This window comes from Pongo abelii, chromosome 13 (genome assembly GCF_028885655.2).
Source record: "Pongo abelii isolate AG06213 chromosome 13, NHGRI_mPonAbe1-v2.0_pri, whole genome shotgun sequence".
In the NCBI taxonomy this organism is placed as follows: Eukaryota; Metazoa; Chordata; class Mammalia; order Primates; family Hominidae; genus Pongo; species Pongo abelii.
The window spans coordinates 36,667,804-36,693,133 of NC_071998.2; the positions used below are offsets into that span (position 1 = coordinate 36,667,804).

At 39.3% G+C, this 25,330-nt stretch overlaps 2 protein-coding genes and 1 pseudogene across 2 annotated transcripts in view; 1 reads left to right on the forward strand and 2 right to left on the reverse strand.

Annotated features, from left to right (window-relative positions):
• The window catches only part of IFNE (interferon epsilon), a 61,153-nt gene that overhangs the window by 30,370 nt on the left and 5,453 nt on the right, over nucleotides 1-25,330 (forward strand). The window contains exons 5-6 of the mRNA XM_063714182.1: nucleotides 1,524-3,313; nucleotides 7,456-7,558. The gene's annotated coding sequence lies outside the window, so the exon portion shown is untranslated. The remainder of the gene's footprint in view (nucleotides 1-1,523; nucleotides 3,314-7,455; nucleotides 7,559-25,330) is intronic.
• On the reverse strand, nucleotides 1,339-8,035 carry LOC100431786 (interferon omega-1-like; annotated as a pseudogene).
• LOC100432153 (interferon alpha-1/13) lies at nucleotides 19,718-20,595 on the reverse strand. Its single transcript, XM_002819740.5, has one exon. The coding sequence runs from the start codon at nucleotides 20,524-20,526 to the stop codon at nucleotides 19,957-19,959; it is 570 nt and encodes a 189-aa protein (XP_002819786.1). The 5' UTR covers nucleotides 20,527-20,595; the 3' UTR covers nucleotides 19,718-19,956.

Consider the following 25,330-nt stretch of genomic DNA (forward strand, 5'->3'; position numbering starts at 1 on the left):
CACCAAAACACCATGTTGTACACTTTAAATAATAGAAATTTTTAAATCTGTAAATCATACCTCAATATAAAATGTCAAAAGGTTTGTTTCAATTGATCTATTCTTTGAAAATGCTTTCAAAACACATGAAAAAAATATACGTGGGTGTGTAAACAACATTTTCCTCCGGATACCACCTGATTTCCCAACTCCACTCCTCCGACTAACCTTCCCAGGGTGATTTTTTATACACAGTATACCTAATTCCCCTTCTTGTGTTTCTTCTCCAACCTACTCTTATCTCTCATTTCTGTTCCATTAATTCTACTAAACCATATATTCCCTCATCGGTCAAGGTCACCAGTGACTTCTGTTTTCAGATTCACTAGGATAGTTTGGTCTTCCTTCCCTGAAAGTACCACCGTCCTTTCCTCATTAGTCTTTCCCTGATTCTTCCCTATTTCGCCTTCTAACTGCACTGGCTATCGGCCTCAGGGTGTTTTGCAGACTCTATTATTCAGCCCTTCCTTTAACTGCTGAGGGTCTGCAGGATACAGTTTATGTCCTCATCACATTGTCGCCTCTATTTATGTGACTACATCCATTCCTGTACCCTGATAATCAGACATAAAATAAAGAATCCCAAATTAACACCTTCCCTCATGACATTCTAGACACATAATTCCCACCTGCCAATAAGACATGTACTTACGTATCTCCCATGCACCTTAGGAAGGATATCTAATATTTTTCCCTTCCAAGCACCATTTATACCTAAAGCTTCTGATGTGAGAACATCACTTTTCTTTACTTCTCTTTGTAGCATTTAACATAATTGAAATAATATAAATATTTGTCCTGTTTTTACGTCTCTTTCCCTCTTAGACTGAGAGAAACTGTGTTTGCTTTATTCACCTGTATTTCTTTAAGAAAATCCCACAGTTTTCCATTTACTCAATTTATACGTATAATAGGAATGAAATGAATGAGTTAATACATTTTACCATATTTTCAATTTGGTTTACCAAAAGAGAAAGTAGACATTGTTTATAGAATAGAAACATTTATAGAGTATTCTTTGATATGAATTTAATAAAACAAAATGCAAACTTAATATGAAAAAGTGAATGTTTTATAACTTTTAATTCAATGTGAAGATGAACATATAAAATATATAAATATCATAAATACAAGGCATGAAAAAAAAGAAGGAAGATAAATAAACAGCATCAGGGCAGTTATCTCTGAGTTATGGATGCCCCAGGGGCTGAATGTTTTTGACATACACTTGCTTTATGCTATTAATAAAGTATTTGCTAAAACTAATTCAATAATTTCTGATAAAACAGAAATGAGCTTTTTGAATATCCAAAGTCACATGTACAAGTGTGATATGGCAGATTAGTCAATGAGAATCATTTCATGATGAGCCCAGGTCTTCATCCTTACTTCTCAATCTTTCTTGCAAACTTGTGGATGAAAAGGATCTCATGATTTCCACTCTGACAACTTCCCAGGCACAATCTTTATTTCTTCTCTTTCAGGTAGAGATGGATTCCCGGAAATACCTCCTCAAGGCCAGTGTAGAGCCCTCAATCACCCCCTGCCCCAGCTTCTCCCTCTCTCATCTCCTGCACCAAGCAGGTCTCCAGGTGTTCCAGTTGCTGATGACGTACAGTGTGGAGTTGGTCCAGGAAGGTCATGTTCAATGCAGCAGAGGAGCGCTCTGTGTGAGAAGCTGAAGAGCTGCTGTAGCACGTCATAGAGGAAAGACATAACCTGGGCCTTCTGCAACTGGCTGACTTCCACCATCTCCTGGGGGAATCTGAAATCACTTCTGTCCTTCAGACACAAGAAGGGAGAGATTCTCCTCATTTGGCCCAGAAGCACCAAGGTGTTCCTGCCTAGCAGGCCATCGTTCTGAGGCAGGTCACATCCTAGAGATCCAGAAAAGCCACAGCTGCACACCTCTAGGGCTGCCAGTAGAGGGAAGAGGAGACATTGGGAAATCGGGATGCTTTTGGCCTGGCTGAGCTGAGGTCTTCATAGAACCTTGGATCCTAGGTTCTATGAAGACATTCTATCTATGCATGGCTTTAATGGAGCACAAACAGTTTTCATTTTTCTGAGCATTTCTCTAAATTTTTAATTCCACTTATTGTTTTCATTTACATGTCTTCTACATCAGCATCCACAACCTTTTGGCCACCAGTTTGGTGGAAGATAATTTTTCCACGAAAAATGGGGTCAGGGAGGGAATGTTTTTAGAGGCATTAGATTCTTATTAGGAGACCACAACCTAGATCCTTCGCATCTGCACTTCACAATAGGGTTCCTGCTCTTTTGAGAATCTAATGCCACTGCTGATCTGACAGGAGGCGGAGCTCAGGCGTTAATGCTGGTTGGTTGGCCTGCTTGCCTCCTGCTGTGCGGCCCTGTTCCTACCAGGCCAGGACAGTACCCCGGTCCATGGTTGGGGGTTGAAAAACCTTCTTCTATATGACCTAAAAGGAGGTCATCACTCTACACTCTTGATTTTTGCAATAGAAGTTCAATATTCCCAGTAAACTTAAGATATATCAATCCAAATGGATATTGATCGATCAGATGAGAAACATCTTTGTGCTACTGTTAGAAGTATATACTTTTAGTCCAGATCCTAGCCTCCAATTTTACCCTCCATTTTGCATAGGAAATCAGGATCCCTGGGCCCTATGGGTTTCTGTATTCAGTTAGGGAATTACCTATCTCTGGAAATTAAACTTTTTAGGACTATCTTTGTTTGATATTTGATTCACAGAAGATGTTGATGGTTATTAGTGAAAGAACTTCTCTGGTGCTTCCCTCCTTCTAGAATATATTCATTCAGGTTCATGTGGTTATGCTTCCCTGGGGGCTCAAGCTTAGATCAATGAACATTGCCTTTTTTGCATTATTTTCTTACTGGAGAAATATAGCACTCCTCAGGCTGTGCCAATACCCCTAAAAGAAATTCTGTTGGTTTGTTTTTTTTTTCTTTTTTAAGGTGCATATGGGTGTGGAAATTTTAATCTTAAAATAATGTTATTTCCTCAGCAGTGATGACTCACAAGGTATTTATCACATCAAGTCATTCCCTAAGTACAGGCTCACCACATCCTGATGACTTCAGAACTCCTTTCCCAAGGAGGTTCTTGCTTCTTTGTTGCCAAAACAATAAATCCTTTGTGACCTTTGCCCTTGCTCCTAGAATATTTGGGTGAAGGAGTATATGTTCTCAGTGGTGACCTCCTCTTCTTCTGACCCATGCCCTAGGTATCAAAGGCTCAACAGTCCTAGAACGCTGATAACAAAGGTTTGTTTTGTCTAAGTAGGTAAAGGAATTATCCAGTTGTAATCATTTTATCTTCAGTAGTTAAATAATTTTTACTTCACCAAGTACAGCTTTTATTCTGTCTTTAACTCTTTTGCTATCTTTAATTCTTTTAAACTATTGAACAGTTTTTATGCTTAAAATTTCTGAGCTATGCACAGGAGAGTCAAAGATGCTGCTGCCTCTCTTTAGAGGCTATATTACAGAAACTGGTGACCCTCAGTTGTTCACTAGCTCGGTGTGATCTGTTGAAGTTTCTTACATCTCTGTCTACATGAAACTTTGACGGTGCAGGGCAGTGAGCCCCATGCTATCACATTAAACAGTCATAGCCATCTTTCCTTTACTGATTTGTGATTCTTCATTTTAAATTTAAAGCTCAACAACAAATGAATTTTTAGAACACCTTTTTAACGTAGTGGTTTACTGGGCAAAGTTTGTCTTGCTGCTACCACATTACATTCTAATTCATGATGAAGTAACACAAACAAAGGAAAGTAAAAGAAAGGCAAAAGAGCTACACCGATTTTCTCTATAATTTCCAAAATTCGTGTTTTTCTTGTTTCTCGTTTCAACTTTTGTAGAAACTACTACTTGACAGTTGTTTGTAGGGAGAAAGAAAACAGAAGCAATTCTGATTCTCATGAAAGTGAAATAAGGGGAGTGACTTTCCCCTTACTAACTGCAAAGTGTAAGTTAGCAGACTTCAATGCAGCAAAAACTGGGGACTAGAGAGTTTTCAAAGATCAGCTACTTGACTTTCTTTCACTTTATCCACATGTGATCAGCTCTGGAGAGAAGGCAGAAGTCACACCAACCAACTCCCAAAAGATTGACAACCAGGCTGCAGTTGCTAGAACACCAACAAAGCTCTCTGGCAGGATATTAGACATTAAGCTTGTCTGAAGACTCTACCTAGTTAATAAATTCACCCAGGCAATGATAAGAGAGCCTTGAGAAACCTGGAATTAATAGAAATAGAATTGGATGATCCTAAAAGTTTCTATTTTAATCTGGATGATGATATTAATAATAATACTAATATTAAAAATGAAAACACCAACATTTATTGCATGCCTAATAGGAACCATCCACTGTTTTAAGATTTTCTTTTTTGAGACAGGGTCTTACTGTGTTACCTAGGCTGGAGTACGGTGGTATGATCACGGTTCACTGCAACCTGACCTCCTGGGCTCAAGCCGTCCTTTTACTTCAGTCTCTTGAGTAACTGGGACCACAAGCATGCACAACCATGCTTGGCTAATTTTTCAAATTTTTTGTAGAGACAGGGTTTCAACATGTGCCCAGGCTGGTCCCGTGCTCCTGGGCTCAAGCGATCATCCTGCCTCAGTGTTCCAAAGTGCTGGGATTACAGGCATCAGCCACCATGCCAGGCTGTTTTAAGATATTTTAAAAATACTAACTCCGTCTTCTCAATAACACTATTTGGATTACACCCTTTTATACAACTGTTTGGAGAGAAATATAAATCTGGAGGGATGAACTATTCTGACCACACCAATTGTGCAAGGTGAAAACTTCAGGGAGAATCAATATAATAGCTTTTCTGGAAAGGTCCTTTAAAGGAAGTGGGGGATAGATATGAACATAGAAAGTAAAGAAGAGGACATCAAATCAATGGAGCAGGGAGAGTGAGATGACTAGGATTCTGAGATGCATTTTGAATGTCAAATGGTTGCTCTCTATTGCTTTACAGAGCAACAGGGGGTGTAGTGTAAATGAATTGAACTGACTGTCTTTAAGTTCACTGGAAAAGTAGATGAAATATATTCCGTTTTTTTTTTTTTTGAGACAGAGTCTTGCTTTGTCACCCAGGCTGGAGTGCAGTGGCGCAATCTCAGCTAACTGCAACCTCCACCTCCTGGGTTCAAGTGATTCTCGTGCCTCAGCCTCTGGAGTAGCTGGGACTATCAGTGCACACCACTACACCTGGCTAATTTTTGTATTTTTATTAGAGACAGGGTTTTACCATGTTGGCCAGGCTGGTCTTGAACCCCTGGCCCTAAGTGATCTGCCTGCCTCAGCCTCCCAAAGTGCCAGGATTACAGGTGTGAGCCTCTGCACCTGGCCAACAAAATATCTTTTAAGTAGTAAAATGAAGTAGATTTGTCTGCCAATTAAAAAAATAAATCATAACATTTAATTAGCGATTTCTTCAAAAATATACTAAAACAACTCTATTAACCCATCAACTGCAAACTCCTGGAAGCCAATTTATTTTTTACTCCTGAGTTTTCTTGTGTATTTAAGAATAAAGAGAAAACAACTAATAATTTCTGGGACAGCCCAGCCATATGGACTCTGACTTTCTCCTCCTTCAGGACTCACAGGTCAGCCTGCTGCTCTTATTGCCAAGGAGAAGGATATGTCTATCCCCAGCCCATTCAGGACTTAATCTTGTGTCCTGATTGTGTCCAGTGAAGAATCTCTTCCCCTGTCTCTTTAGGTCCATTGGTTGAGTTGTGAGTACTGAAAAGATCATTCATATGACCAAGATTGTGATGCTTAGATGTTTATCCCCAGCAAACATGTAAACTATAGAAATCTCAGTTGTCTCCACCAACCATCTAAACTGTATAGCATCTAAGTAGCCTGAGGCTTTCACCAGATGCCCAGTCTTCCAGCCAGCAGCACTGTGAGCCAAATAAACATTTTTTTCTTTATAAATTACTCAGCCTCAGGTATTCCTTGATAGTGAAACTGAACCCAGGTTCAGCTGCTCACCTCTCGAAAACCAAACTCAAGAGAAGAGAGTTGTTGAGGGGGAAAGCAGGTGCATTAGGAAAGCCTGCAAACTGAGAAGACGGTAGACTAGTATCTTCAAATACCATCTTAAGACAGTACAAATTTCAGGCTCTTTTTATGTTTAGGGCAGGCAGAAAAGGAGGGGGTCAGGATGAATAGGTGACCATCAATAGCAGACAACTGGGCACCAGCACAGGTCCAAGGAATTTGAAAAATTCTTTGTTCTTAGTCAGGTCACAATGCTCCTATGAATCTTTAAGGTAACATAGTTAGTTGTTTACATTCTTCTCCTTTAATCTCAGAGTTAGTTTTAAAAATTACATGATTGCTGTTTTTGCACGTTATCTCTGCTCTAAAATTATCCCAACCTACATGCAGGAATGGGTGTAGGCCCCGTAAACAAAATGGAGTTAGTTATGTTAGGCATTTTGCTGTCTCACTGCTACAATTGCAACACAAAATGAATGCTTTTAAAGGGCTGCTTGCCAAGGAAGGTCTGGCTTTAACTACAGACTCAGCTACATTGCTTAGTATGGTTGTCTTTGGCTGTGTATGGTTGTCTATTGTTGGCATTACAATAGATGATATTTTCCAGTCATAATAATAGAAGGTTACATCAAAAAATAAATGTTTACAAAGTGAAAATGGTGAGGAACACCTCTTATAACCAAGCAGTTCCAAAACAAACAGAAACAAATATGGTGGGCGCACTGAGCACTTTCATACAGTGTTGTGCATCTGTATAAGTATCATATGCTTTATGAATTTTTGTTTTGCAATCATTTGTACTCCTTCATTCGTTTATTCATTTTCCAATGCACTTATTCCGTTTCAGGGTCAAGGGTGGCAGGAACTTATCCTCACAGATCAGGGTGTAAGGTGGAAACCCCCACTGGACAGGAAGCTATTTAATCACAGGGCACATTCAAACACACACACACACACTCACTGAGACTGGAGAAATTTAGACAAACCAATTAACTGAATGCGCACATATTTGGGATGCAGGAGGAAACTGAAGTACCTGGAGAAAACTCATGCAGGTGTGGGGAGAACTCCACACAGACAAGGCCCTGCTGGGCAGTCAGTTTCTTCTCTCATCAATGTTACAAGGAAATAACATAGAATGAAATGACGTTACTGGGGGTCTTCCTGTGACCCTTCTGTTCAAGAATTGTCTTCGTATTGTTGGTCTTTAAAGGAGGCTGCATCATGAGCAGAATTTAAGAGATCCCTTGGACTGCATTGTCCCCACGAATAATTTTCCCTGCACTGTGATGACTTGCTGGGTTCTAGGAAGAAATCAAAAGTTTGCATCTGGGAATGGACTAACCCCCTTCCTTCCCAACACTCTGCAGGCTGCTGTGGTGTCCCTGTTACCCATGCCATGGACACTAATGTTGGCCACAGCTCAACAGAACTCTGTGTTCTCAGAATCCACTTCAATCTTCTCGCCTTCTGGTAAGAATGATCTGAACAGTTGACTTAATGCTGCTTGTTGGTATTATTCCATCTCCTGAGTACCTGACACTGATGTCTATGCTTTAAACATCTCTGTCCTCCTTCCACGTTCTCAGGCTACTGCTGGCTCTTCCAGCTTACTCTAGCGCATGATGTGTGCTTTCATTGTTTGAACAAATGAGAGTCCTGTGCCTGGTGCAGTCTCTTCCTGAAGGACTCAGAACATGGAAGCTTCTAAACAGAGTCACAGATGAGCTCCTGCATTCTTTATCAGCTCATTGGACATAGAGGTATAGGCGGGACTCCCTTCATTTACTGCATTTTGATGCCAGACTGGACATCAGTGGGTCTACACCCCTACAGCTCATGACTCACCTGGCAGGAAGGGTGGAAGTGAGGCAACATGCACACTCTTCCTTCTGGGGCTTGAAAAACAGGACTATCTCCAGAGGGTGCTGCATGGTGATACCTCGCCATGTCTCTGTGGGCACCGGGCACTGATCCCTGCCTCTCCACACCTTTTCTCAGGTGGACTAGATGTTCCTGGGTGGAGGTGGGCCTGGGAGCAGTAAAACCTGTCTCCTCAGTGGGACGAAGGGCAGGGCCAGCGGCCCAGCACTCAGTGCCCCCACCACTCCCCCTGCCTAGGTGCGTCCAAACCTGCTACTGGGTTCCCCAATACTGTAGATTATATATAACAAGTTGAAAACTGTGAGATAAGAAATGAGATATGGCTATTGTGATTTTTCAGGGGAGGGTGACAATATGAAGCCAAATCAGAACTTTTACATATAATATAAATATAGTATAAAGTATAATATAAACATAAGGAAAAAATTACATTAAAATGTAAGCAGTTACCCAAGAATGGAAGGGGTTCTAATATTTGAAAGGCTAATTAGGCAATCACAAAAGACAGAACCAAGTGAATTAAAAAATTTTCATGTTGTCCTGACACTAAACTGGTTCCCTACAATTGGTGGAGGAGGAAAGGAAAAATGGTTTAACATGTAAATTAGGGCCCTCTAACCCATGAATAGAAGAGAAAAAATCTAATGGCTGGGTTTCTAACCTGAGTCAGAGAGTTGAGAGATCCCTGCTAAATTGAACACCTGCCCGGCTGCCTGAGCAACTGACCATGACTACTTCTTTAATTGCAATGTTGCCAAGATGCCTCTCAATTCTACCCTGTTGACACCTGTGGCAATCACTATGTTCTCTGAAGTTACTTTATTTATGTCAGTGCTCTCTCTAACTATTGAATCAAGATGGAACTGATGCAAGCTCATTCCTTATTCAAAGGGAAAGTAAGAATTTTCTTAATTATAAAGTCGAGGGGCATGATCTGATAGGAGGAATAAATTAGTAAAACTGACAACTTACGCTAAACAGTTAATGTACCTTCAATCAGGACAGTTTTCCTGATTTCCCTTGAAGTGCCACAGTCATATGGGGTGACTCTCACCTCCATGTGACCTGCAGTAAGTAGAGTGAGGGACCAGTCAGGAGGTCCTGGGAGGCTGCACAGGCTGGAGGCAAGGGACACCTCCTGCCCCTTTCTCTCCCCAGAGCTGCCCATTGTCCAAAGAGGACATGTCCTGCCTGAAGCTGGGAGTATCTCCCCTCTCTAAGACATGAAATTTAAAGAAATGGGCTCATTCCAGTGTTTGAGTCAGTTCTTTCCAGGAAATTTCCTCCTTTTAGAACTGAAGAAAAAGCTGGTGGAAGGAGACAGACTTATACAGAGAACAAACTTGCCCACTGTCTCTGGGCTTGGCAGGTACGTGGCTCTCTCACAGTGTGAAGTTACCCTCAATACCCCAAAAGCCAAAGAGATCAGGGAACTCAAGGCAAAAGAGAGCAGAGCTCCAGATGCAAGAAGGACCCACCCACGACTCTTGGGGCTCCTGAGGAAGACAGAAGACTCCATGTAGTGGGGGGTCTGTGGCACCTTTTTTTTTTTTCATTCTTCAAGGAATCCCAGGCTTTCTAGAAGTCTTCTCTACATCCCTCTGTAGAGGGAACTCTGACGTTTCTGCTTAGTAATTTTCCATCCACTGACCACTAAATGCAGAGGCAGGGGCTTGTCGATGATAAGAGAGACCTAGATGGAAGATTGAAGGTGGCAGAAGGAAAGAGGGGCAGAAGTAAATGGAAGAACAAGCCTTAGAGGAGCCAGACTGGGGAGGTCTTAAGCTTCCCAAAAAGGCCAGTAAAGTTTTACTTTTTTTTTTTTTTTACCGGTAAAAGTCATGCCTACAAGAAAGGAAGCAAACAGAGGAATCAAGTTTATAATTTAAAAAAGTTTAAGTTTACTGAAAAAAATTCCCATGGGATAATCAAGAGCCCAAGGAGAAAATCAGAAAGACTCAAAAAAATGGTACCCTGGATATCAGCTTTAAATTAAGCTATTATTTGACCACAGAGCTCTTTTAAAAAAATACTTTTAAATCCCTTATCAGATTTCAGCAAGAAAAAACAACGAATATTTCTTTTTATTATTATTATTATTATTATTATTATTATTATACTTTAGGCTCTATGGTACATGTGCGCAACGTGCAGGTAAGTTACATATGTATACATGTGCCATGCTGGTGCGCTGCACCCACCAACTCGTCATCTAGCATTAGGTATATCTCCCAATGCTATCCCTCCACCCTCCCCCCACCCCACAACAGTCCCCGAAGTGTGATGTTCCCCTTCCTGTGTCCATGTGTTCTCATTGTTCAATTCCCACCTATGAGTGAGAATATGCGGTGTTTGGTTTTTTGTTCTTGCGATAGTTTACTGAGAATGATGATTTCCAATTTCATCCATGTCCCTACAAAGGACATGAACTCATCATTGTTTATGGCTGCATAGTATTCCATGGTGTATATGTGCCACATTTTCTTAATCCAGTCTATCATTGTTGGACATTTGGGTTGGTTCCAAGTCTTTGCTATTGTGAATAATGCTGCAATAAACATACGTGTGCATGTGTCTTTATAGCAGCATGATTGATAGTCCTTTGGGTATATGCCCAGTAATGGGATGGCTGGGTCAAATGGAATTTCTAGTTCTAGATCCCTGAGGAATCGCCACACTGACTTCCACAAGGGCTGAACTAGTTTACAGTCCCACCAACAGTGTAAAAGTGTTCCTATTTCTCCACATCCTCTCTAGCACCTGTTGTTTCCTGACTTTTTAATGATTGCCATTCTAATTGGTGTGAGATGGTATCTCATTGTGGTTTTGATTTGCATTTCTCTGATGGCCAGTGATGGTGAGCATTTTTTCATGTGTTTTTTGGCTGCATAAATGTCTTCTTTTGAGAAGTGTCTGTTCATGTCCTGTGCCCACTTTTTGATGGGGTTGTTCGTTTTTTTCTTGTAAATTTGTTGGAGTTCATTGTAGATTCTGGATATTAGCCCTTTGTCAGATGAGTAGGTTGCGAAAATTTTCTCCCATTTTGTAGGTTGCCTGCTCACTCTGATGGTAGTTTCCTTTGCTGTGCAGAAGCTCTTTAGTTTAATTAGATCCCATTTGTCAATTTTGGCTTTTGTTGCCATTGCTTTTGGTGTTTTAGACATGAAGTCCTTGCCCATGCCTATGTCCTGAATGGTAATGCCTAGGTTTTCTTCTAGGGTTTTTATGGTTTTAGGTCTAACATTTAAGTCTTTAATCCATCTTGAATTGATTTTTGTATAAGGTGTAAGGAAGGGATCCAGTTTCAGCTTTCTACATATGGCTAGCCAGTTTTCCCAGCACCATTTATTAAATAGGGAATCCTTGCAAGATTAATAAAGAAAAAAAGAGAGACGAATCAAATAGATGCAATAAAAAATGATAAAGGGGATATCACCACCGATCCCACAGAAATACAAACTACCATCAGAGAATATTACAAACACCTCTACGCAAATAAACTAGAAAATCTAGAAGAAATGGATAAATTCCTCAACACATACACCCTCCCAAGACTAAACCAGGAAGAAGTTGAATCTCTGAATAGACCAATAACAGGAGCTGAAATTGTGGCAATAATCAATAGCTTACCAACCAAAAAAAGTCCAGGACCAGATGGGTTCACAGCCGAATTCTACCAGAGGTACAAGGAGGAGCTGGTACCATTCCTTCTGAAACTATTCCAATCAATAGAAAAAGAGGGAATCCTCCCTAACTCATTTTATGAGGCCAGCATCATCCTGATACCAAAGCCTGGCAGAGACACAACAAAAAAAGAGAATTTTAGACCAATATCCTTGATGAACATTGATGCAAAAATCCTCAATAAAATACTGGCAAACAGAATCCAGCAGCACATCAAAAAGCTTATCCACCATGATCAAGTGGGCTTCATCCCTGGGATGCAAGGCTGGTTTAATATACGCAAATCAATAAATGTAATCCAGCATATAAACAGAACCAAAGACAAAAACCACATGATTATCTCAATAGATGCAGAAAAGGCCTTTGACAAAATTCAACAACCCTTCATGCTAAAAACTCTCAATAAATTAGGTATTGATGAGACGTATCTCAAAATAATAAGAGCTATTTATGACAAACCCACAGCCAATATCATACTGAATGGGCAAAAACTGGAAGCATTCCCTTTGAAAACTGGCACAAGACAGGGATGCCCTCTCTCAACACTTCTATTCAACATAGTGTTGGAAGTTCTGGCCAGGGCAATTAGGCAAGAGAAGGAAATAAAGGGTATTCAATTAGGAAAAGAGGAAGTCAAATTGTCCCTGTTTGCAGATGACATGATAGTATATCTAGAAAACCCCATTGTCTCAGCCCAAAATCTCCTTAAGCTGATAAGCAACTTCAGCAAAGTCTCAGGATACAAAATCAATGTACAAAAATCACAAGCATTCTTATACATCAATAACAGACAAACAGAGAGCCAAATCATGAGTGAACTCCCATTCACAATTGCTTCAAAGACAATAAAATACCTAGGAATCCAACTTACAAGGGATGTGAAGGACCTCTTCAAGGAGAACTACAAACCACTGCTCAAGGAAATAAAAGAGGATACAAACAAATGGAAGAACATTCCATGCTCATGGGTAGGAAGAATCAATATCATGAAAATGGCCATCCTTCCCAAGGTAATTTACAGATTCAATGCCATCCCCATCAAGTTACCAATGACTTTCTTCACAGAATTGGAAAAAACTACTTTAAAGTTCATATGGAACCAAAAAAGAGCCCACATCGCCAAGTCATTCCTAAGCCAAAAGAACAAAGCTGGAGGCATCACACTACCTGACTTCAAACTATACTACAAGGCTACAGTAACCAAAACAGCATCGTACTGGTACCAAAACAGAGCTATAGATGGTACCAAAACAGGAACAGAATAGAGCCGTCAGAAATAATGCCACATATCTACAACAACCTATATTTCTAATGTTGGAAACTTTCTTCTTTTTTTTTCTGTTCTTTTAAAACAAAGATACCTACCAAGCGACTCAGAACCAAAATCAAGTCTTTTATGACTTAACCAAGGATACATGAGACATCTTCAAAGAAATGCAAAGATGCAGCCCTCTCAAAATTCAGAGCTACCCCCACAAATAGCCAAAAGAAAGAAAGATTTAGATGCCTTGAGAGCTGGCAATAGGCAATATGTAAGCTTTTAATGGGCGCCTCCAACATTTGTTTGGCCCCCTTCACACACCAAAGTGTGTCCTGACAGGCAGCAAGCCAAGTTGGGTTCTCAAGACACAAAACAGGAAAATGACAGCTGTTCGTTGAAGGGAAAGGATCAATAACAAATGGGTCCCTGAAATCCAAATTTACATAAGACAACAGTTCAAACAAATGGTCTCCTGCTGACCTGCATTTGGAAAGTTTATAATTAAAAAAAGTTTAAGTTTACTGAAAATAATAAAGTTTAAGTTACTGAAAAAATAAAGGTAAATTTTTACCTTTAGTTCTTGACCAGAAACTACAGGCAGAGATTCAGAACTCACCTTGGTAAAAATTCTTACCTTTATTTGCCGGCTCTTTATCAGTTGTCCCAGGACCTCATCAATAGGTGAGTCAGGTGCTTCAGACATCCCATCTTCATCATCAGAACTATAGGGGCAGAAATAGTGTGATCTCTTTCCTTCCTATCAAAAGGGTCACAGCTGACACGCCTATAACAAGGCAGGTTAACAAGAGAGAAGCATAACACGTTTATTTAATCATCATTTTATATAACTATGGAAGCCTTCAAAATGAAGACCCAAAGTACAGGAAAAAACTATCCATTTTTATGCTTATGTTCCATGAGGAATGGGCAGCTGTGCAGAAATGTGATCAGACAAAATGGGCATCATCTAATGCTAATATTCTGAGTAGGGGAAACCCAGCAAGGCCTTCCTGGTCAGATACTTCTTGGCCTCTCCATGCACCATTCCTTCCTCTTGGGTATGTGGCAGAGCCGTTTTTGGAATGGGGGTCTTAGTGTCTACAATCAAACAAGGCAGGTCAGAGAATTTCTTTATGGCCAGTTCGCTTCTTACACACAAAGGTAAGGGAAAGTTCAAGTAATATTTTTAGATTTTTGTGGCTGGCTTTGGGGAGAAAGGGCTCTGGTTTCTATTACCAGCCTTGGGAAAGGGAGTTTCTAGTTTTTATGGCTAGCCTCGGGAGATGAGGGGTGACAAACAGGAGGGCAGGAGAAGGCCAGAGAGAAACTTTGCTTCTGAGGCTGCTTCTTTTATTTTATTTTATTTTTATCATTTATTTATTTATTTATTTATTTAATTATTATTATACTTTAGGTTTTAGGGTACATGTGCACAATGTGCAGGTTAGTTACATATGTATACATGTGCCATGCTGGTGTGCTGCACCCACTGACTCGTCATCTAGCATTAGGTATATCTCCCAATGCTATCCCTCCCCCCTCCCCCAACCCCACAACAGTCCCCAGAGTGTGATGTTCCCCTTCCTGTGTCCATGTGTTCTCATTGTTCAATTCCCACCTATGAGTGAGAATATGCGGTGTTTGGTTTTTTGTTCTTGTGATAGTTTACTGAGAATGATGATTTCCAATTTCATCCATGTCCCTACAAAGGACATGAACTCATCATTGTTTATGGCTGCATAGTATTCCATGGTGTATATGTGCCACATTTTCTTAATCCAGTCTATCATTGTTGGACATTTGGGTTGGTTCCAAGTCTTTGCTATTGTGAATAATGCTGCAATAAACATACGTGTGCATGTGTCTTTATAGCAGCATGATTTATAGTCCTTTGGGTATATACCCAGTAATGGGATGGCTGGGTCAAATGGTATTTCTAGTTCTAGATCCCTGAGGAATCGCCACACTGACTTCCACAAGGGTTGAACTAGTTTACAGTCCCACCAACAGTGTCAGATCTTCACTTTGGCGTATTATTTTCCGAGCTTCAATAGGAGTGAAGAATAAGATCCAGAAAAGCTGGGGAAGAAGGAGAGAACTGTGCTGGGTATTGGAATCAGCAAATGAATAGTATGTCTATTTCACTTAGGTTTAAGAAAATAAACTCTTCCAGAATTTTCTGTAAGATACTGTTTCCTGACTGATGTACAAATGAGACTTATCTTCAGTATGAAGGGTGACTTATTTTTCAGTTTTCTCCAGAATACTCCAAGAATTCTGCTTTTTATATTATATATGTTACGGAGATTTAGGAGAGTATTCCCTTTTCTGTTCTTTCTTTCTTTTTTTTTTTTTTTTTTGACGGAGTCTCACTCTGTCACCCAGGCTGGAGTGCAGTGGCGCCATCTCAGTTCACTGCAACCTCTGTCTCCAGGGTTCAAGAGATTCTCCTGTGTCAGCCTCCCAAATAGCTGGGATTACAGGCACCCATCACCACGCCTGGCTAATTTTTGTATTTTTAGTAGGGATGGGGTTTACAATGTTGGCCAGGCTGGTGTTGAATTCTTGAACTCAAGTGATCCACCCACCTTGGCTTCCAAAGTGCTGGGATTACAGGCGTGAGCCACTGCACCCAGTCCCTTTTTTAATGTACATATATTAATTAAGGAAATAATAACCATATATTTATAAAATAAGAAAATGACTGTATATATACATATGTGTGTATATATGTGTGTATATATATCACAATGTGTGATATACATATGTGTGTATATATGTACATATATATATATATATATCACAATGTGTGGCCTGAGGGATACATGAAGAGACTCCTCTGCAATTTCAGGCTCTTCCTTGCTGCTCACTCAAGAATTCACACAGACTTCCTGTTGGAACATCTCAATGAAAATATGTTGCTGATTACAAAAATACACCTCAAATCATACCAGAATTGATATACTTTGAATGAATAAACCTCACTAGCTCTCTGGTAACAATACTATTCTTTCACACTCGTTAGCTCTTATGAGACTTCTCTCTTTTGATACCAAGACAGAGTTTTTACTATTAAGTGGAAGAACTGTCAAGATCATAATTCAAAGTGACAATGAGAATATTATTTTATTTGTTAATGTTTGAAGTCTAATAATAGGAATGATCTGTGAAACTAAGATTGTACCATTAATAGTTGTTTAATGCACTATTAAACACGAACTTGTTCTGAATACTATTAAGTTCCAGTCAAGATTGGTCGGTCTGCCTGTCCCCTGGAGTCCCATACGTTGTATGTGGAGAGGGTGTTCCTAGAGGCTGGTCTGCACAGTGGTCTATAGGCAAGGAATACCTCTCTCTCTATATCCCTATAACTGTCAATCCCAAAAAATGCATGCCCTGATGGAAGCTAGAAACTGATTCTCTTTGTAATAGACCAAGGGTAAGGAACAGGCTTATGACAGCATTAGCATCTTTTCTTGCCAAGAAGTATAATTTTTGCAGCATAAAGAGAAATGCCCAGAAGTGATGGGTTTCTGCATAGATCAGAAATCGGCCCTCCAGTCTTGGTGGCTGCCCTTGTCACCTTTGGCTACCAGGGCCTGTGATCCCCTGAGAGGTTTTCAGGAGACTGCACATAAACTACATTCTGCTTTCTCTTTCCTTTTCATTAAGTTACTATTACATCATACTTAACGGAAATTCAGGAAATCCTCTCTTGCAGATGGTTCTGCAAAACCTAGAAATTTTATTTCACTTCTGCTTAGCACTTGTGGCATTCTGATCTTTAGGGAAGCCATCAAGCTGAAACCACAACAGAACAGAAAACAGCTCTGTGTGAATGGGCAGGAAGGTGAAGGGAGTAAAGCCAGAGAGAGAATGTGCCAGGTGCCATAATCAGTCAAGAAACATCATGTGTCTTCTGCATATCAATCTGCATGATTATTCTCCTGTCTCAGGTATTTATACAAGCCACCATTTCCTGACTGAATATAAATAGGACACTTTGAAGTGAGGAATGACAATTTTTCAGCCTCTCGACAGTTTATGACAGAATCTGTGGATTTTTTTTTTAGGCCGCTTCCTTTGAAGGTCAATTCCTGAAAGGTATGACACCACAGATCCTAAAAATTTTATAGAAAGACAAATACTATTCCCATCTACAGTTGTATGAAGAAAAGGAGGAAAATACTTATCATCGTTTAACTCCTTGAGTAAGGTGTGATCTCAGCTTACTGCAATCTCCACCTCCTGGGTTCAAGCAATTTTCCAGCCTAAGCCTCCTGAGTAGCTGGGATTACAGGCACCCACCACCATGGCCAACTAATTTTTGTATTTTTAGTAGAGATGGGGTTTCACCATGTTGACCAGGCAACATGGTGGAAGATACTGTGGTAGGTGCTTTAAAGTGCATGTGTTCCTTTATGATCACAACTATATAAATTTTCTGAATCCATTTTATTTATGAGAAAACTCAGGCTCAAAGAGATTGAGTTTCTTAACACCACACGTACATGTAAGCAGAATGAAATTTCAATGTCAAATTCTTTGTAATATAATGTAAATTATGGGTGTTTTTGTCAGTTTTGTATTCTGAGTTTCAGTTATAATTGTTTTTTTTTTTTGAGACAGCGTTCTTGCTCTGTCGCCCAGGATGGAGTGCAGTGGCATGATCTTGGCTCACTGCAAGCTCTGCCTCCCGGATTCATGCCATTCTCTTGCCTCAGCCTCCCCAGTAGCTGGGGCTACAGGTGCCTGCCACCACGCCCGGCTAATTTTTTGTATTTTTTAGTAGAGATGGGGTTTCACTGCGTTAGCCAGGATGGTCTCAATCTCCTGACTTCGTGATCCTCCTGCCTCAGCCTCCCAAAGTGCTGGGATACAGGCATGACCCACTGCACTCGGCCCAGTTATAATTGTTAAATCTTTTTTTCCTTGTAAATTCTACACAACTCTTTCTTGCTCTCTGAATTTCCATGGTTCATACTGTATTTTCAGCTGGTTATGACCAATTTTTTCTTTATCTTAAGTATTGAGACAGAGATTCGTTGATCCCCTTTTCATTATTAATTTGTGAAGGAAGTTTTCAGTCTTTATGTTGATGGTAATTTAGTTATTTTTGGATTGGCATAAGATTGTAATATTCATAACATCAGGAAAAGTTACCAAGAAGTAATATATGAGCTCTACCAGAAAATAAAATGTGTTAAAAGCTGAAGTAAAATTATAGTAAACCAGTGTTAGAATTACGCAAGTTAAGTAACTTAATAAAGCCAGTAGGTCCAGGAAGCATTATATTATCAGTATTAATTAAATATTGTGATGACGGATTGAATTAGTTATCTATTCCCACCTACAGAATTAAGGCAGCTTACTGATATTCAAAGTAGTATTTATTTAAAAAATGAAAAATTATTATTGTAATTAAATATTTTAATTTAACATAAATATACTAAACATATCAATATGGTTGCCAGTACATCAGTTACATGAAATCTATCCAGAAAAAATATACTGCAAAAAAGAAAAAAAACTGTGTACAAAAACAATAATCCACATTCTTTTCAAATTCCATTCTATTTCCATCTTCACTTCAGAGTCACTAACTTCTCTTACTTGGATCCTACGCCAGTATGACTTCTACTTATTAATTCCACCAAACCAGCTCTCTCACTAAGATTGCCAATGCCACCTATTTCCCAAATATTGGGCAGTTTTAATCCCTATCTTGGGCAAATCTACTGATTCATCTTCCCAGCACATTTATCTTCTTAAATACACTTTTATCACAGTATCAGTCCATTGTTGCACTGCTACAAAGAAATAGCTGAGACTGGGTAAATTATAAGAAAAGAGGTTTAATTGCCTCACAATTCTGCAGGCTATACAGGAAGCATGGCAGCATCTGCTTCTGGGGAGGCTTCAGGGAGGAAGGTAAAGCGAGAGCAAGAGGAAGGGTAGGGGTAGGTGCCATACACTTTTAAACAACTAGATCTCAGGAGAGCTCACTATCACCATGACAGCACCAAGGGGGATGGTGTTAAACCATGAGAAATAGCCATGACCCAGTCATCCCACACCAGGCCCTACCTCCAACATTGGGGATTGCAATTCCACATGAGATTTGGGCAGGGACACAGATCCAAACCATATTAATCACCAATCTCTCTTGTTGTTAGTCTAATATAAGGGACACCACCTCTGGTTCCTTTGTGTTTCTTCTCTTCCCTCACTTTAAAGGTGGAAGGTCCTCAAAATCCTGCTTAAGTCCTTTTCTCTGTCTACACTCTCTCAACACATGAGCACTTCCATTTCTGGAATTTTGCTTGCCATGTATGAACCCCCAGCAATTGCATTCCTTGTAAGTTGCAAACTCATATATCCAACTGGTAATAGACATTTTCTACTAGATGTTTACCAGTCAACTTATTTCCTCACCTGTCTCAGTTTACCTGCTGCTGAGAGAAATCATTAGTTGTTCCTTCTTCTTCTTATAGTATTTAGGATAACTGATATTAAGAATGATTACCATTTTTAGTTTTATTCCATACAAAAATCAAATATGCAAGAGAGTAGGAAGTACATTTATTGTATTCAGCTTTATATCTTGAGTACAACATACAACCTGGTTTAGAGAAGGGTCATTTTTACCTACATCTTGCATATAATAATGATAAGTAAATAAAATATACCCTTTATTCTCTAATCAGGTTGCACAGTCAGGCTAGGAATTTCATATTAAAGAATGAACACCTACAGGAAGTTCCTATAGTAAAAGTTTAATGAACAACACAAAATAATGGATTGAGTAAATATAAGGAACATGTTTTATTACACTAACCACAGTGTAAAGGTGCACATGACGTTATATGAACAAAAATAATTTAAATCTTATAAATAGTTAAATAAATATTTAAATAGATAAATCAGTTTATCAGCATGGTCATAGTTATAGCAGGGGTGAGAGTCTCTGAAATGACAGAATTCATGAAAGTGTGACCTGGTGTATGAGTCAATAAGAATTGTTTTCATGTTGGACCAGATGTTATTCCTTCCTCCTTAATCTTTCTTGCAAGTTTGTTGATAAAGAGAGGGATCTCATAATTTCTGCTCTGACAACCTCCCAGGCACAAGGGCTGTATTTCTTCTCTGTCAGATAGAGAGTGATTCTTCGGAAGTATTTCTTCACAGCCAAGATGGAGTCCGCATTTATCAGGGGAGTTTCTCCCACCCTCTCCTCCTGCATCACACAGGCTTCCAAGTCATTCAGCTGCTGGTAGAGTTCAGTGCAGAATTCGTCTAGGAGGTCCTCATCCCAAGCAGCAGATGAATCTTTTGTGGTAAAGAGGTTGAAGATCTGCTGGATCAGCTCATGGAGGACAGAGATGGCTGGAGCCTTCTGGAACTGGTTGCCATCAAACTCCTCCTGGGGAAATCCAAAGTCAAGTCTGTCCATCAGACAGGAGGAAGGAGAGATTCTGCTCATTTGTGCCAGGAGCATCAAGGTCCTCCTGTTATCCAGGCTGTGGGTCTCAGGCAGATCACAGCCCAGAGAGCAGCTTGACTTGCAGCTGAGCACCACCAGGGCCATCAGTAAAGCAAAGGGTGAGGCCATCGTAGATATTGCAGATGCTTCTGGGCTTGCTGAGATGGGTGACTCTGAACCTTGGGCTCTAGGTTCTCTGAAGGCCTTGCTTCCTGCAAATGCCTTAAATAGGGAACCTACTGATTTCCACTTTCTTAATGCTTCTGGGCCACTTTCTATTTCTGTTTTTGCTTTCCTTCTTGAACACTTTATATGAATTTAGAACCGTGTTTCTCAAATGTTTTGTTTTTCATTATTGTCTTCCCCATCTTGTTCCCAGAGACTTTTTAGATATCTTTTTCCTAATTGAACCCACCGTGAAAATTTAATAACACAGATATAATATGTATCTATTTATATGCTATATGTATATCTCTATACTCAAAAAGTACAAAGTTTAATCTTTGTATTCAATGCAGGTTTAAAAATAACCAAATGAAAAATTTAAGCTAAAAGTTAAATTCAAAATCGATTCAAATTTTTCTTAACTTTATAACTAAATTTGCTTATGGACTTCAATGTAATTTATTTACTGATATAAATTGTACTGTAGGCCTGGCAAGTGGCTCACGCCTGTAATCCCAGCACTTTGGGAGGCCGAGGCGGGTGGATCACAAGGTCAGGAGTTCTAGACCAGCCTGGCCAAGATGGTGAAACCACATCTCAACTAAAAAAAAAAAAAAAAAATACAAAAAAACAAATTAGCTAGGCACGGTTGTGTGCACCTGTAATCCCAGCTACTCGAGAGGCCGAGGCAGAGAATTCCTTGAACTCATGAGGTGGAGGTTGCAGTGAGCCGAGATTACGCCACTGCACTCCAGCCTGGGTGTCAGAGTGAGACTCTGTTTCAGAAAGCAAACAAATAAATTGTAGTGTATTAAATTACATAAGCAAATTAACAAATTATAAACATTTTCTAATGTTTATAGATAAACATTATATAAGTAATGAATACTTAAAAATTATTTGAAAGTGATAAACACTTAAAAATTTAAAATATTTTTACCATTTATTTTTAGTGTACTGAACTTTTTTTTAGATCTGATTACTCCTGAATTTCACCAAACATTTAAATAGAACCAAATCTTTGAAAAAATTCAGGAGGAATACTTCCAAAATCATTTTATGAAGCCAGCATTACCTTGATACCAAAGCCAGAGATGGACATTACAAGAGAAAAAAAATTACAAGCCAATATTCCTGATGAACACAGATGCAAAATCATCCACAAAGTAGTTGCAAATGAAATTCAAAAGCACTATAAAAGGATCACTTATTATGATCTAGCTTGATTTATTCCTAGGATGTAAGAATATTTTAATATGTTGGAATCAATAAATGCCATACTCCTTATTTACACAATAAAAGATGAAAAAACATAACTATTTTTATGCATGCCTAAAATTATTTTGACAAAATTTAAAATCCATTTCTAATACAATTTATAACAAATTAGGTATAGAAAGAATATACCTCACAATAAAGAAATACATTCCTTCTTAGCTATAAGATAAACCATTAGCTAACACTATAGTCACTGGTGAAATGTTGGAATCTTTTTCTGAGATTTATCATAAGATAAAGATGCCCACTCTCACTACTTCTTTCAACACAGTACTGGAAATCCTACTCAGAATATTAGACAAGAAAAAAAGGGGCATTTAAATGAGAAAGAACAAGGTTTAATTTTCATGGAGGTTAATGCTCAGATTTTTACAGATTAGATTTAACATCATGAAAACCGGTACAATCCAGGAATCAGAGGAACTGTCCCTGAGGACACAGGACTTCAGGGACATCAATTATTAAGAGGCTACATGAAAGCAGAAATGCTCCTAGATGTTTCCATTGTCTACACATAAAGTTTCAACAGATCAGCCCCAGCAAGTATAGGCACATTCCTGACTACTGTGGGTGATGAGCTTTTCACCCAAAGCAGAGATGTGAAACCTGACAGGTTTCAAAGACCCCCCAAGTGCTCCATACCTTGACAGTCACTCCCACAAAGCTGAAACACCATCTGTTCCTGAGGGATCAGGTCATCTGTGACTTTGAGACACTGGCCAGTCAGGATTGAGTTGACATGAGGCCAGTGATTTTAAGTGTAAAATGCCCAAACCATCATACTCAGTAGGTAGATATTTGGAGACCTGTGCACTTAAATGGGTTGGTGAAATGTCACACCAGACACATGACTGGGAATGGGGGTTTTCTCCTCTGCTCTTAGCAGCACCTTGGTAATCCAATAATTACCCTCCCTCATGCCTCCACATCCACATCTGTGAAAAAGGCACTGGTGAGTGGGATATTTTCATGAAGCCATAGCCCATGGTTACTCCCTGCAAAGCTCTGAACTTGTGCATCCCCAGGCCAGGGGGTGGGTGTCTTTCAAAGGTGGCTGAACTTGCGCTCTGCTTGGAGAGAGTGGAAGGAAGCAGCACAGTGGCAGCATCTGGGACCTCAGGCCAATTCCCACAGCCACTTAGGAAAGCAGGTAGCTCCAGGGGCTGGAGGAGGTATGATGCTCTGGAAAGACCTCACGTGCTTGTAATTGTGACATGTGGACTCCCTTAACTGCAGGCTTCCTGCTTGTCATGTTGGAAGTTTGATTTCTCACAGACCAACAAAGGGCCAGTCACCTCTCCCGGCCTCTGTAGCAGGGTTGTACTTAAGTTTTAATTTTGTTGCATGTGAGAAATTTTTTAACTTCACTAGCTGCTAGTCACCTAAACCTTGTCAAGACTTTTTTCTTCAATGCTTGACCTAATTATTGATATGCTGAACAACTTTTGTAGAATTAATAAAATATAAATTATTCTCAAAGCCCACAACACAGTTAGAAATGCTAAGGATCAAAAATAAGCAACATCTATAAGAGGGCCAGTGACAAACCATATGTATGCAGAGGACACATCTCTTGATATGACTTTGAGATCTAGTAAGCCTTGGAAAGTAGTGCAATCACAGTCACCCATTTTCCATAGGTTTGTAACACTGAACTTATATACATTTTGTGTATCTTCCATGAACTTAATGTCAATGCTTCTCATGTGATACACAAGAAAACCCAATGGGGAGAAAACAAAAAAACTAAGGAGTAAGATTTTGTTAGATAGGGTTGAACTTTCAAGGGCCACAAACCATTTAAATCTGTAAGATTTGTTCCCACTCTCAAGAACTACACTTTTACACCCTTGGGAGTAGCATCATACGCAATGAGAATACACAATTGAAAAAATATCCTCAATTTGATTAAAAACATCTTTTTTTGCATGAAAATTCAAATTTCCAAAGAAACTTCAGAGGTTCCTTGTTGATTCTGATCAAACTGAAGGAAACCATCTTTGTCCTAAATGTTCATAATGAGATGTAAATGTTATAACATAAATGACTTGTACAGTTGTTTTCCATAGCATGCCAGACGTGATATCTTTCTTTCTCTTTTCATAAAAAGCAAAAGTTGTCACTTTTTGCATCCTAATGAATGGGGCCAAAGGAAAACAAAAGTATATCTAAATGTGATTAAAATGTAAATGGAAGTAATATCCCACTAAGAAAAAACAATGACAAAATGTACCTTAGCTGCATTCAGCCCAGCCATGATGGAGGTTAAGGGGTGGGAAAGAACAGAAGCAAAATCACAGAAGGGATATAGGTCAAAGGTAGCAAATAAGTATGGGCTGGAAGAAAAGTAATTACTCCTGGTCCACAGGGTGTTTTCAGATTTACTGAGGCCCATCTTGCAAACACACCAACTGCAAGCGTTTATACACAAGAAAGGCAGATTTTAGAAAGTACAATATTCTCTCTGGAAAATAGTTAAGTGTTCATTGCACCAAGCTCTCCACTAGTGGATAAGTACACTCCAAAGGTCAATTTTTTTCTTGTTATATTTCTAATAAGAAACAAGAGAGTTGATAATTTCAAAGGACACTTCCCCAACTTAATAGAGCTATATAATAAAGATAATATTAATAAGAGGAATGAGATATCTAAACTCTAGAAAGTCTTTATTTTCAGTCAGACACTGTTTTCAGCACTTGCATAATTAATGCTCACTTAGCCAATAAAGAATACTTTTGTTTTTCATATTTACTGAACATCTACCATGTCCCTAACCCCATTTATTCACTGGAGATATTACTGAGGAAGGCACACAGTGATAGATTTTACTATTGTCTCCATTTACAAAAGAAACAATGAAAGCACAGGAAGCTATTAAGTTGTGGAGCTACAGTTTGGATGCAGAAAATTCAACTCTGAAGTCTTAGCTCTTACATGCTCTCTGGAAATATTTCTGGCCATAAGAACCAGAGCTGATTTCTAGACCAGTCAATCCTTTCCTAGTAGAGTCCTGCCTACGTAATGAAAGGGTCTTTCTCTTCAGTTTCCATTTGTCTCCTTCACTGTAATGCCCCATTTGCTCATGCCAACATTACAATGAAATTGGGCCCCGCTTTACTTACACTTCTGGTAAAGGAGTGTATATGTTATATTCTAGTTTTGTCTTCTTGAGGATACCCTACCATAAACATGAGTGTATTTGTAAAACATGTTGTTCACCTCAGTAAATGTATTCATAAACCCTATATATTTCTATCCATTTGAAATTCTACATAGTACTATTCTTTTAATCAAATATGCACCATACTTTAGATTTCCACCTGTGTAGCACAAATTTAAGAAAGAACAAGTCATTGTCAGGCTACAGACATGAGCTAAATCAGAACTAAACCAATGAACTAAGGCTCAGAGCTCAGGGAGAGCACACCTGGAAAGGTTACCTAAATTAAAGGGATTATTAAAGGTGTGGAAATGGAAACACTTCTGGAGA

Coding starts and splice junctions, on each gene's coding strand:
- LOC100432153 (XM_002819740.5), bottom strand. CDS start 20,526: ATGGCCTCACCCTTTGCTTTACTGATGGCCCTGGTGGTGCTCAGCTGC.